This window comes from Pan paniscus, chromosome 18, assembly GCF_029289425.2.
Source record: "Pan paniscus chromosome 18, NHGRI_mPanPan1-v2.0_pri, whole genome shotgun sequence".
In the NCBI taxonomy this organism is placed as follows: domain Eukaryota; kingdom Metazoa; phylum Chordata; class Mammalia; order Primates; family Hominidae; genus Pan; species Pan paniscus.
This window is the reverse complement of record NC_073267.2, coordinates 83,469,038-83,480,349: the sequence shown is the minus strand read 5'-3', so window position 1 is coordinate 83,480,349 and position 11,312 is coordinate 83,469,038. Positions and strand designations below refer to the sequence as shown.

At 61.3% G+C, this 11,312-nt stretch overlaps 1 protein-coding gene across 1 annotated transcript in view; it reads right to left on the bottom strand.

Annotated features, from left to right (window-relative positions):
* Positions 1-1,453: 1,453 nt before the first annotated feature.
* VAC14 (VAC14 component of PIKFYVE complex) overlaps positions 1,454-11,312 on the bottom strand; it is a 113,787-nt gene continuing 103,928 nt past the window's right edge. Inside the window, exons 16-19 of the mRNA XM_003829478.6 lie at positions 11,146-11,264; positions 9,552-9,631; positions 6,831-6,981; positions 1,454-2,099 (exon numbers count right to left, since the gene is read on the bottom strand). Of these exons, the coding sequence (XP_003829526.3) occupies positions 1,937-2,099; positions 6,831-6,981; positions 9,552-9,631; positions 11,146-11,264 (513 nt within the window). The 3' untranslated portion in view covers positions 1,454-1,936. The remainder of the gene's footprint in view (positions 2,100-6,830; positions 6,982-9,551; positions 9,632-11,145; positions 11,265-11,312) is intronic.

Here is an 11,312-nt window from a genome sequence, read left to right as displayed (position 1 = left end):
AGCGGGGCTGGCGGGCGGCGCGGGGGGCGCGGCGCGGGCAGCTCGCGGCGCAGCCTCGGCGCGGGGACTGACGGCGGCGGTAATCCGAGCCGCCGAGGATCGGGCGTCACGTGGGCGCGGCGGAGGGGGGACCGCGAGGAGGGAGGGAAGGAGGGCGGGCCGCGCGGGAGGGGGCTGTGGGAACGGCCGCGCGGGCGCAGGCCCATTCACGGCCAGAAACCAGGGCTTTGAAATCCGAGGCCGGGCGCTGCCAGACTGGTCCGGCGAGCGGGGCCGACGGGCGCGGGCGCCACCGAGGGTCGGGGGGCGGCGCTGGGGCGGGGCCCGCCCTGCCCACGCAGGAGCGGGACTGGCGGTTGGGCCTCGGCCCCCGGGCAGGGGCTCCACGATCTCTTCTGGCCTTTGGTCTGGGGCGGGGGGCTTCTCGCGCTTCTAAAGACAGGCAGTGGGTACAGTGGCGGGATGGGGTCGGTGCATCGGCTGGATGGGTGGGATACACCGCACACATCAGGGCGCGGGGTATCGTGGAGCCGCCCGCCTTGGGACGTTTCATCGCAGGCACAGACCTTCCTCAAGTTCGCACCCTTCCAAGTTCCTTGGCTCCTTCTCCAAGTGGTGCCGATGCCACCCGGATGGGGTGCCCGAGGCTGGGCATTTGGGGGGCAGTGGTAGTCTCCTGGGCCTTGAACAATCTCCTTCTTCGCGGGTGGGGGCTAATGTCGGACCTGCAGAGCAGAGCTGGACTGTCCTTGGTCTCTGCTGCCTGAGTCCACGGTGGGTGCGATGCACACACGTGCATGGGGTAGCAATGTCAAGCACAGCCTGTCCTGGAGACTCCAGGCAGGGAAACCCACCCTGGGGGGCAGCACGATGGGGGAGCGCACTCTGGGGAAGAGCAGGCACAAGCTCCTTCTCCCCTACTCCATGGGCCGGAGGGAGCCAATTACAAGCTCATTAGGAGACCAAGCCCAGGGTTCCCAAAGCCTGGGGGCAGGTGGTACCACTCCCGGTGAGGAAGGGCTTTCAGCTGCAGCAGTGGTTGGGGCACCTGCCCCTCCCTGGACTGCTCTGGGCTTTTCCTCCCCTTGCCCCGTGATCTGCAAAGTGTTCTGCAGTGTGCATTGCCCTTTCATCCAGGAACTCCTGGGGCTCAGCTCCCATGTCCCCAGTGGGGAACTCCCATTGCCCCAGGGAGTCAGGATGAGAAAGGCAGATTGGGGAAGGCAGGGTTCAGGATTCCAGGGCAGGCAGTGCATGGTGCTCTCTAGGAGGGTGCAGGTTCCAGAGGTGGGGACCTAGGCTCTAGGCCCATGGCTCCACTCAGGTGAGTGCAGGGACCAGGCCCTGGGGCAGCCAGTACTCCTTGAGGCCATCATGAAACCCGATCTCCAGGACAGGGTGAGGCCCCCGGACAGCTGCACGTGTCAGCTGGGAAGGAGCAGGCCGGCTCGGGTTGAGGGTTTTCTGTTATTTCTTTATTGGGGTGGGGGTGGGGTGCATCATTCAGATCTTTGTGCTGGTGCCTACGTGCATACAAGTACACACACACACACATAGGCATGTGTTCACGTATGTATACATATACACACAAGGCCAGAGCTCTAGTGTGCTGGAGGAGGGGCAAGCTCTTTTTCCAAGAGGGTATTAGAAAGAGGTTGATTCCAGAGGATGAGTGGTCTCTGAGGCTATAGCCCCCCACTGGGTGGGCAGCCAGCTCTGTGTGAATGCCAGGGTGCAGCTGACAGCGCTGGAGGCCTGGGGACTGGACTCTCAGAGGAGCTTGGGCAGACACAGCAGCCTCCGGCCCCAACACTGCCCTGGGTTGGCAGGCCCAGCCCTGGTCCTGACAGGCAGGTCCTTGAGCTCCTCGGGAGGGCGTGACGACCCTGAGTGTTTCATAGGACCACTCGGTGGGCCCTCCTCCGTGCCAGGCCTGTCAGAGGACAACCCTCCGGTCCAGGTGGTCCCCACGCCCGCTCCGCTGGTGCCGCACTTCCAGGTGCTTGTTCTGGACCTTCTCAAAGTGCTGCAGCAGCTCTGCGTAGTCGATGCTAGGGGAGTCAGCTCTCTGGGACTTGGGGGCTGCCTTTAGACTGTCTCTGGGAAGAGGGAGCAGAAATGCTCAGTGTCAGGGATCAGCTCACAGGGGGGTTACTGCTGGAGGGCAGTGGGGTCAGAGGCAGAGCCACAGGCTGGTGGGCTCGGCCTCTGGGCGTCTGTCTCAGGCCTGGCAACTCTTCCCTCATGGCCGGCCCCAGAGCTGGGAAGCCCCTGAGCATCCCCCTCTTCCGCAGTTGGTGGGAACAGCTAACACTGCTGCTTGGCTATTGCCCTCGGCCTGTGGGCTGGCGATGGCGCCCAGAGCAGGCATCGCATTGGGAAGCATTTCCTGTTTACGAGTGGCTCCCTTTGGGGTGAAAGCCAGGGCTAGCAGCCAGCCAGGAAGCCAGCTGGGGCCTGGAACAGGGTCTGGGGAGAAGGGGGAGGTGGCAGCTTGGCCCTTTCTCTGAGAGGCAGGGCTAGGACTGGGGAAATGGGAATTGCTGAAGAGCCTCTGCCGGGCCCTCCACTTGGCAGGACATTTGTTTTTGAGTGTTGGGGCCCCAAGGCCTGCAGTCACTCACTGTCCCTGGGAGGAGGAATGCCGGTCTCACCACTGGACATGCCTACAGCTCCTACATTCCTGTTGCTGCCACCCTCTCCAGTTGCTCTGTACAGCAACACAGGTTGTGCACTGCACAGCTAGTGTGCATGATGCTCCCTATAATGGTGCAATGCGGTAGCCTTGCTGTCCCTGTCAAGCCCAGTGCTTAGCTTGCCCCTGGGGATGAGATCCCCTTGGGCTCCTGTCCTGTTCCTACTCACCCTCCAGCAGTGTCTCATGAAATGTTCTGCTCCCTCCCTTTGGCCTCACTGGTTTGGAGGAGCAGATCCATGTGGGCTAGGAAGTATCTGTTTCCAGGCCCTGAGGCCTGGTGGCCCTGGGAAGGGGTCTCAGGAAGACTGTGGGCTGCTCAGCTAAGCAGAGAGTCTTGGGGCCCTTCAAGTTTATGAAAAGATGCCAATCGGCAGGGCCGGGAAGCGGGGTGCAGGCAGTGGCAGAGCACAGGATCTAGACAGACCTGGACCCAACCATAACTCCACCGCTTCCTAGCGGTGTGACTTGAGCACGTGACTGTTTCCTCATCTGCAAAGCGAGGGCTACCTAAGGAGCGGCCCTGGGGTGGCTGCCAAGATGCCTTGACACGATGTGTAAGAGCTTCACCTGGTATCCAGCCCCAGCTTAGGTACCTGGCAGGTGCCACTGTGGCTACAGTTCTGCCCCTCCAACGTGAGGCCAGCCGGGGCCCAGCAGCTTGAGGGTGGAAATAAAGGAGGCCATTTTGGGGGAGACAAAATGGAGCTCCCCCAAAACGAACTCTTGGCCATGAGTTCAGTCCAGCAGGAAGAGTCAACGGCCAGAGCCTGACAGTTGCTTCAGGTGGCCCACCAGCCTGCTGGGCAGGACCGGGGCAGGGGGACTCTTCCCACAGTTGAGATGCCATCTGGGGCCCGGAGGCGGCCTCCTGCACCCCTGCTCAGCTCTGCCTGCCCACACCTGTTCCCTTCCTGCCTCCCTGCTGAAGATGCACCACCAGAAAACATCTTGGACATGTCTACGGCTGCGGCTGCTGCTTTTCTGGGCCTGGCGCTCCTGCCTCCCTAGCGGGGCTCAGCTGACTTTAGTTCAACAAAGATCAAAAGCAGCTGGGCGGGGCCCATTCTAGAGGGCCAGGCTGTGGGCAGTGTTCTAGGCTGTGGTTGCTACTGGGAAGGGACCTCCCAGGCATAGTAACCTTGGGAACCAGGTGCCACTGCTCCAAGAGAGCAGCTTGGACTTCTAAGGAGGCCAAGGGCCACCCCGGAACTTGCAGCCCTAAGTCCAGGGTGTGGCCAGACGCTCCTCTAACCCACTTAGGCCAAGGCCACAGGTGTGACCCTAAAGTGTGTCTTCTGGTGCTGGGCACCCACAGGTCTGTGCGTTGCTCCCCATGACACTCCTGGCAAGCCAAGGCCTTAGGTTAGGGGAGCTTAGGGGCCTTTAGAGAGATGCTTTCAGCACTGGATGGCAAACCCGGGAAGATGGCGTCGGTGTGGCAGGGTTGGTGGGGGTGGGAAGAGTGGGCCACATCTGCTCCCTGGGCCCTTAGGGTGGCAAGAAGTCCTGCTCCCTGTGATGGGCAGACCCTTCCTGGCCTGAGATCTTGGGAGCAGGGCGGGCTGTGTCACCAGGGGTGGGTGACACTGCCTGGGCTGCTGAGCACAGAGGCCAGGCCCGCTCTCCCTGTCCCACCTAATGCAGATGGCTGCTCTCAGGCCCTGCACATCTTCTGTAGGTCCATAACCACCCTCGGGCACCGAGGCTGAGGCCAGCCAGCCCACAGCACAGTGTGGCGAGTCCAGGACTCAGGGCCGGCTCTCACTCTTGCCATCCCACCCATGCACCTGTTGCCAGCTTTTTCTTAGAGGTTCCCTCCTGCCTTACTGAGGAGACAGTCCCTGGGGAGTGGCCCAGAAGCCAGGGGGTGGGGGAGCTGAGGTCCCCAGGGCCTTGATGGCACTTGGAGCACACAGAACCAGGGATGGGCGAGGAGTGTACAAAACTCTCCCAGCTGTTCCCAGCTCCAAGGCCTGCCCCGCAACTCGACACTGTCTGCCAGCTGTCTGCCCCTCCCAGGGCTGGGACTGTCCTCAGCTCCCTTCCCAGGGTGTGAGCCGTCCTCTGGGCCCCACCCTGCAATCTGACCCCTCCCCCAGCTGTTCTGAAGTCCCCTGGCATGCCCACTGCTTCTGTGCCCCTATCTATGGTATCTCTTCCTAGGTCGTTGCAAAGTAAGGCTGGGGGTCCAGGGCATTGAAGGCTAGGGGGTGCCTCACACACCCATTTAGTCCAAATGTGTATTTACTGACCAAGTAACCAAGAACCCAGAGAGGGCACTGGGCTTGCTGGAGGTCACATAGCAAATCCATGGCAGAGCTCACACCAGATCCTACTCTAGGCCTGCAAAGCATCCACTGACCCTCAGAATCTTCTACCCAGAGGCCTCAACCCCTTGGCTCAAGACTTCCCTGACTGACCGTGGGAGATTCTGAGGAAAGCCTCATTTTCCCAGCTTCCCTCTGCAAACTTGTTCTACCCTGGTTTGAGGAGTCTGACTGCTCTGAGCCTCTGCTCCCCTCCGAAGACGAGGAGATCAGCACTCGGAGCCCCGGGAGAGGCTGGGCTGGCTCCCTGGCCAGGAGGACTCCCAGGAAGGCAGGCTGGTTCCCACAGGGAGACTGGAGGTCACAGGGAAGCAGCCCTTCCTGCCTCCTCCCTGCTTCCGGCTGCACCTTCCCCTCCTGGGTGCCTGCCAGGTTGACCCTAACACTATGGGGCGTTGAAGGGCCAAGGCAAAGGCTGGGCCAGCAAGGCCCGGGGTGGCTTCTAGGCCTCTCTCGGAGTCTCTCGGGAGCTGACAGCACTCCGGCCCCAGGAACCCACACATGCGCCCCCGCTCCATGGCTGACCCTGCTCCCCTGGGGACACTGCATCAGGTGCTGTCTTCTGGGGACCACCTGGCAGCACTCTGAGCAGCTGGGGTGGCAACCGGCTCAAGGCCTAGTCCTGCCACTGCAGGGCACTGCCTTCTGGGGAAATGGGGCAGGGAAGGCACGAGCCTGTCTTGGTTGGGGCCACACTTTCTAGGGGTTCAGCCTCTCCAGCTGGCCTGGGGCAGAGAGCCTATCAGGTGCCCCACACTCAGCCACCCGAGGGCCAGTCTGGGTGGGAGGGGCAGTGGGAGCCGATGCCAGCGGTGTGGAGGGCACAGGGCCTCCGGGCAGGCCTGTCTCAAGGCTGCCTGTGTCCATCGCAAAGGCGAGCACCCGAGGCCCTTTGCTGGAGCAAGGCGCCAGGCCTGCTGAGTGGCTCTAACAGCCTGGGAGGGAATTCTAGACACACAGGGCATCTGATGCAAGCTGGGCGCGCTCCATTCAGCGTAAATCTTCTCAGTGGCTCTGCTGGTTTCCATGGCGACCTGACAAGTGAAATTTTCCATCTCGGATGCCAAATGCCTGTGGATGAGGCAAAGCCTCCAAGGGTTACCAAATATAGATGCAGCCCTACAGGCTCTGGGGTAGGGGCCAGCCGTGGGTTCAGGGTGGGAGCCGGCACTCCTCTGACCAGAGGCTGCCAAGCTGGGCCTCTTGGTGGAGAGGTGCCTAGGACCTGTTCCTTCCATGGGCAGGACCTGAGCAGGGGAGCCTTGAGTGTACCCCTGCCTCCCACCCCAACCCGGAAGTGGCTGAGAAGGTCCTAGCAATGATGGGGTCTCCCAGTGACCCAGGGTTGAGCCTCTGCCACAGACAGGGTGGGGAGGGGCTATGTGAGGCCTGGGAGGTGCCCAGAACAGACAGCCACTGGGGCCCCCATCTCTAAGCTGGGGCAGGAACTCCTCCCCGTGCCCGGTGTTTCTCTCCAGGGTCCTCTGTCTGGGTAACTCCAGATGCCCTCAGAGTTTTTAGATTTTGCATAGCCTCACTGAGCTGGACCCTGATTGCCTGGAAGTGTTGCTACTCCTGGCCACCGTGTGAGGGCTCCCAGAATCCCTTGCTCGGTGCTCTGATGTGGACACAAGAGGCCAAGGGGCAAGTGGCTGCGGGGGGGATGGTGGTCACAGTGACAAAAGGGGTGGGATGCTGAAGTGAGGGAGGCCTCAGCAGCCCCTGGCAAGGCCCTTCCTCACCAGGCTCCTCTGGGCCTGTCCCTGCTCAGGGGGCGGGGGCAGCAGTCCCCAGCCGGCACTCACTCGGTCTGCAGCAGCTCAGGGTTGGGCACGCACTGGAGCCGGTGCGAGAGCAGCTGGAAGGCGCTGCTCTGCGGCAGGAGCATGAGCAGGCCGTAGAGGGCCTTGATCAGGTAGGGGTTGTTCTTCACGTCCAGCAGCTGCAGGCGCAGATCTGGGGTAGGCAGAGGGCAGGGGTCAGGGACCTGGCACTGCTCTGGGACACGCCCAGCCCACACTCCCTGCCTCCGACTGGCCAGGACCACCTGGGACTTGGCGCCATGGCACCCACAGCCCAAGGACCCAGCTGTGTGGACCCAGCCAGGTGGCTGTGGCTTCCAGCGAGTCAGGGGCTCCTTCACAGCCAGTCGCGCTGCCCCCGCCTCCCCCAGGAGTGTCCTAGCCGTTTCCATGATCTCATCTTCCTTTCCACCTGCCCACCTGCCTGTCTGATCTTTCCAACAGTCACCTCAGCCCCACAACCCCGAGACACGCTGTGGGGCCTGGTCTGTTTCCCGCCCCCCGCTCAGCTGCCTCCCTGGTGATATGAGGGCTCGGGGCCTGTAGTGTAACATATTCTCCAGTCGGCTCCACACGTGCCAGCACGGGGGAGCTATAAATAGGGTGTGCTGGAGAGAAAGACGGTGGATTAGGACAGCTTTAAGAGAGGGCAGGATGGAAAAACGCTTTTGTGTGTAGCGAGACACACACCAAAGCCCCGGAGCGTCTGGGAGGTGCTTCTGGGGCTCCAGCTCACATGCCAGCCCTGCCACCACCCTGCCAGGGGAAAGAGATGCACCCGGGGGGCTGCCCAGCACTCATTCCAGCCCAAGCTGCAGTACGGACCCCGCTGGTGGCTGGCTATACCACAAGGCAGTCCCAGCTTCCCCAAGGCGCACAGGGGAGGTGGGATTGGAAACGGGCTCACTTTTCTTCTGCGAGCCTCTCCAGGAGAATCACTGGCTTCTACTTCCTTGTGTCCCTAGGCCCAGTCCAAGCATTGTTTGTGGAGGATGTGCCATGTGCTTTGGGAGAGGGACTATGTCACCCCTGGAGCGGCCACACAGGGGGTCCCGCTGACAAAGGGAACCTGAGCACCAGGCCTTAGGGCCAGGGTGTTGGTGAGCAGGGAGCAGAGGAATGGAGGCCTGCTGGCGCCCTCCAGAGGAGACCCCCACCACCACTGTCCTAGGCCTGGCTGCCCAGCAGAAGCGCGAGCCTGTTTCCAGTCCTTTCTTCCCTTTGGGCCTTTGGGAAGTGGGCATTGCCGGTGGCCAGACCAGCCACCTCTAGGATCCAGGCGACTCAGGGCTGGGACGGTGTTGGGCGAGACCAGGGTGTGTTTCTTCTGTTACCCTGCCCCAGCAAAGCCCTGGGCTTGAGGAGAAGGTGCTTGGAGTTCCTCCAGGGTCAGGGAGGGAGGGCAGTCATCCTAGGGATGCTTCTGGAATGCCAAGAATGTACAACTGGAGAGATGAGTCAGGACAGACCAGCAGCAGGAGCAGGGTCTTTTTAGGATCTGACCTCAGGCGGCCGTGTGGGTGCCTGTGTCCCTGGGAGGCCCTCGGGGAAGTGTCACGCTGGGCACACCTGGGACAGGCTTTAGCGCACTCTGCGGAGAGCAGGGTCTCCCCCCTGCTCTTCTGTCTCCAGGGCATCAGTTCCTACGGCACCCTGCTGCTTGATGAGGCTGCCCTTTGAAGGGGGCTCAGGAGGGGATGGGAACGGGTGTTCTTCAGCCCCTGCATTCAATTCAGGCTCCAGGGCTCAGGCTGATGGGCTTAGGCCGGGCGGGTCAGAGACGCTGCCAGAGAGTGGGAGAGGCCGGGTGGCCAGCTTGGCAGGGAAGGTGGCCACCAGCAGAGTGGCCTCCTGGCTTCTCTGCACATTATAAACACATAAGCGTCATTCAAAGTGTGTATGTTGAGGTGCTGAGAGCTGTGCTCGCCCCAGCCAGCTGCCACTTTTGCACATTCAGCCTGGGTGTTACTAAGCAGGCAGCTCCTGCCCACTGGCTCCCAGCAAATGCCAACTCTTCTTTCAGAGAGGTACAGGCATGGCTCTTGGGCCAACAGGAGCACCTGCAGAGGGACTCGGGACCCACAACTTCAGAGAGCCAGAGCAGAGGCAGCAGACCCGGAGGGGTGGCTGGGGACAGCCCAGGGGCCTGGTATCAGCCTTCAAGGGGGTTCTGCTGTCAGCGCTGGCTCATGTCCAGGAGACTCACTGTGAGGGATACAGGCAGGACCCAGGTTCTGATGCCACGTGCCCCAGCCCTGCTCTGGCTGGCCTTGCAGGCCTATCATCCCAGTCTTTTTTTTTTTTTTTTCTGAGGCAGGGTCTTGCTCTGTCGCCCAGGCTGGAGTGCAGTGGTGCAGTCACAGATCACTGTAGTCTCAACCTCCTGGGCTCAAGTGATCCTCCTACCTCAGCCTTCTGAGTAGTGGTGACTATAGGCATGCACTCTCATGCCTGGCTAATTTTTAAAAAATTTTGTGCAGATGAGATCTCACTATGGTGCCCAGGCTGGTCTCGAACTCCTGCCGTTAAGAGATGCTCCAGCCTCAGCCTCCAAAGTGCTGGGATTATAGGTCTCACATTCTCAACATTCCAGAAGCTTCCCTGGGGTGACTGCTCTTCCTCCCTCCCCAGCCAAAAGAGACCAACTGGAGCTTGACTCCACCCACCCCACTCCAGGGCAGCCTTGGACTCATGGCGCGAGGTGTGGTGGGAGGTGGTTCTTACACGTGAAGATGGGGCACTCAATCAGCTGCACCAGCTTGTCCACCTCTGCGAGGAAGTCCACGGTGACCTCCAGGTCCCCACTGGGTGTGCAGTCAAGGAAAGTCTGTCTGCTGGGCCAGCACAGCCCCAGCTCAGAGCACCACATGCCCTCCCCACCTGCACCTGGCTTCCTGTGCGCAGAGCCTGGTTGTGGTGAAGCAGGATTTGGCGCACAAAGGACACCAGGCTCTTCCCTGTTCCTCGCCTTTCTGTCCTAAATGGAACTCCCCTGTTCGGGAGTTCCAGGTTCCACTCTAGCAGCTGTCTCCTCTGCACCCTCCCGGGCTGGGAGAGGCTCTTATCACAGCGCTGCAGCCCGTTGGAGGAGGGCTGGGCAGGAAGGGTTCTCTCCTTTCCCGCCAGCAGGGCTGCAGCAAGCTTGCGGCACTGGGCAGTGGCCTGCCAGTCTCTGGGTGACAGAAGTGGCTGAGAGGAGCAAATCTAGGTTGTAGAAGGGAAGCAGGCACACTGTGGGGAGCCAGGCAGGGCCACACCTAGCCCTCCACGAGGCACCTCCTGGTCCCTTCTTCCTTACTCCCAACTCCTGGCTGGTCATGTTGCCTTCTAAATAGCACTCCAATCCTGGGTTACATGTCAGGCACCCATGGATGGGGCTAGTTTGCTTATTGGTGTTTTAAAAAAAATCTGGCCAGGCGCGGTGGCTCACACCTGTAATCCCAGCACTTTGGGAGGCCGAGATGGGCAGATCGCTTGAGGTCAGGAGTGTGAGACTAGCCTGGCCAACATGGTGAGACCCTGTCTCTACTAAAAATACAAAAATTAGCCGGGCATGGTGGTGAACGCCTGTAATCCCAGCTACCTGGGAGGCTGAGGCAGGAGAATCACTTAAACCCAGGAGGCGGAGGTTGCAATGGGCCAAGATCACCCCACTGCACTCCAGCTTGGGTGACAAAGCAAGACTCCGTCTCAAAAAACAAAACATCTAACTCTGGATGCCTTTTGAGGAGCGCAGTGCTGAGGTGAGAATGGGTGCCTCCTGCTTCTGAGGCCTCTGCCCAGCCTGCTTCTCCCCAGTGTGTCATCCTCAAGCCTGTCGGGCTCTAGCTCTGTGGCCCCCGAAGGCCCACGCCTGGGCTGAAGCCTGCAGACTCACCCAGCCATCCACCCATATTCCCAGCTCCAGGCCTTCTCCCCCACCCCCACACCAGACCCAGGAGGAACTACAATGAGCAGAGGGCAGCCACCTTCTCCCAGGGGCAGGAGCTGGGGTTCTCTCCCACCCCAGCAAGATGGTCCAGCATCACCCGCTGGCACCCGCCGGGCTGGGCCTACTCAGTCCCAATCCCAACCCACAGGGTTTCTCCCGGGCCAGCTCCCCCTCCAAGAGCCCCTCTTTGCTGCCAATCTCGCTCTCCCAAATATGTCCCTCCCCTCCCAGTGTCCTGGCAGCCCTGATGTCACAAGCCCTGAGGCTGAGTGGAGGGGTGGGGACAGGAGCATGGCTCTTGGGCCCGCCTGTTGGGTGGAAAGCGGGCAGCCGGCCCCTTCCTGCCCCTCAGAGGCTCAACCCCAACCACAGTGAGAGGAAGGATACAACTTCTGGATGAGGTCATAGGCGTGCCGGTAGTTCTGGGTGAGGAAGCAGAGGGACACCGTGGTGACTGGGTTGTGGCACCAGGAGCGGTACAGGCAGCAGAACAGGTTCTGGCTCTCCTGTGGGGGAACAGGCATGAGCCGTGAGGACACGCCTGCTCCTTGCCC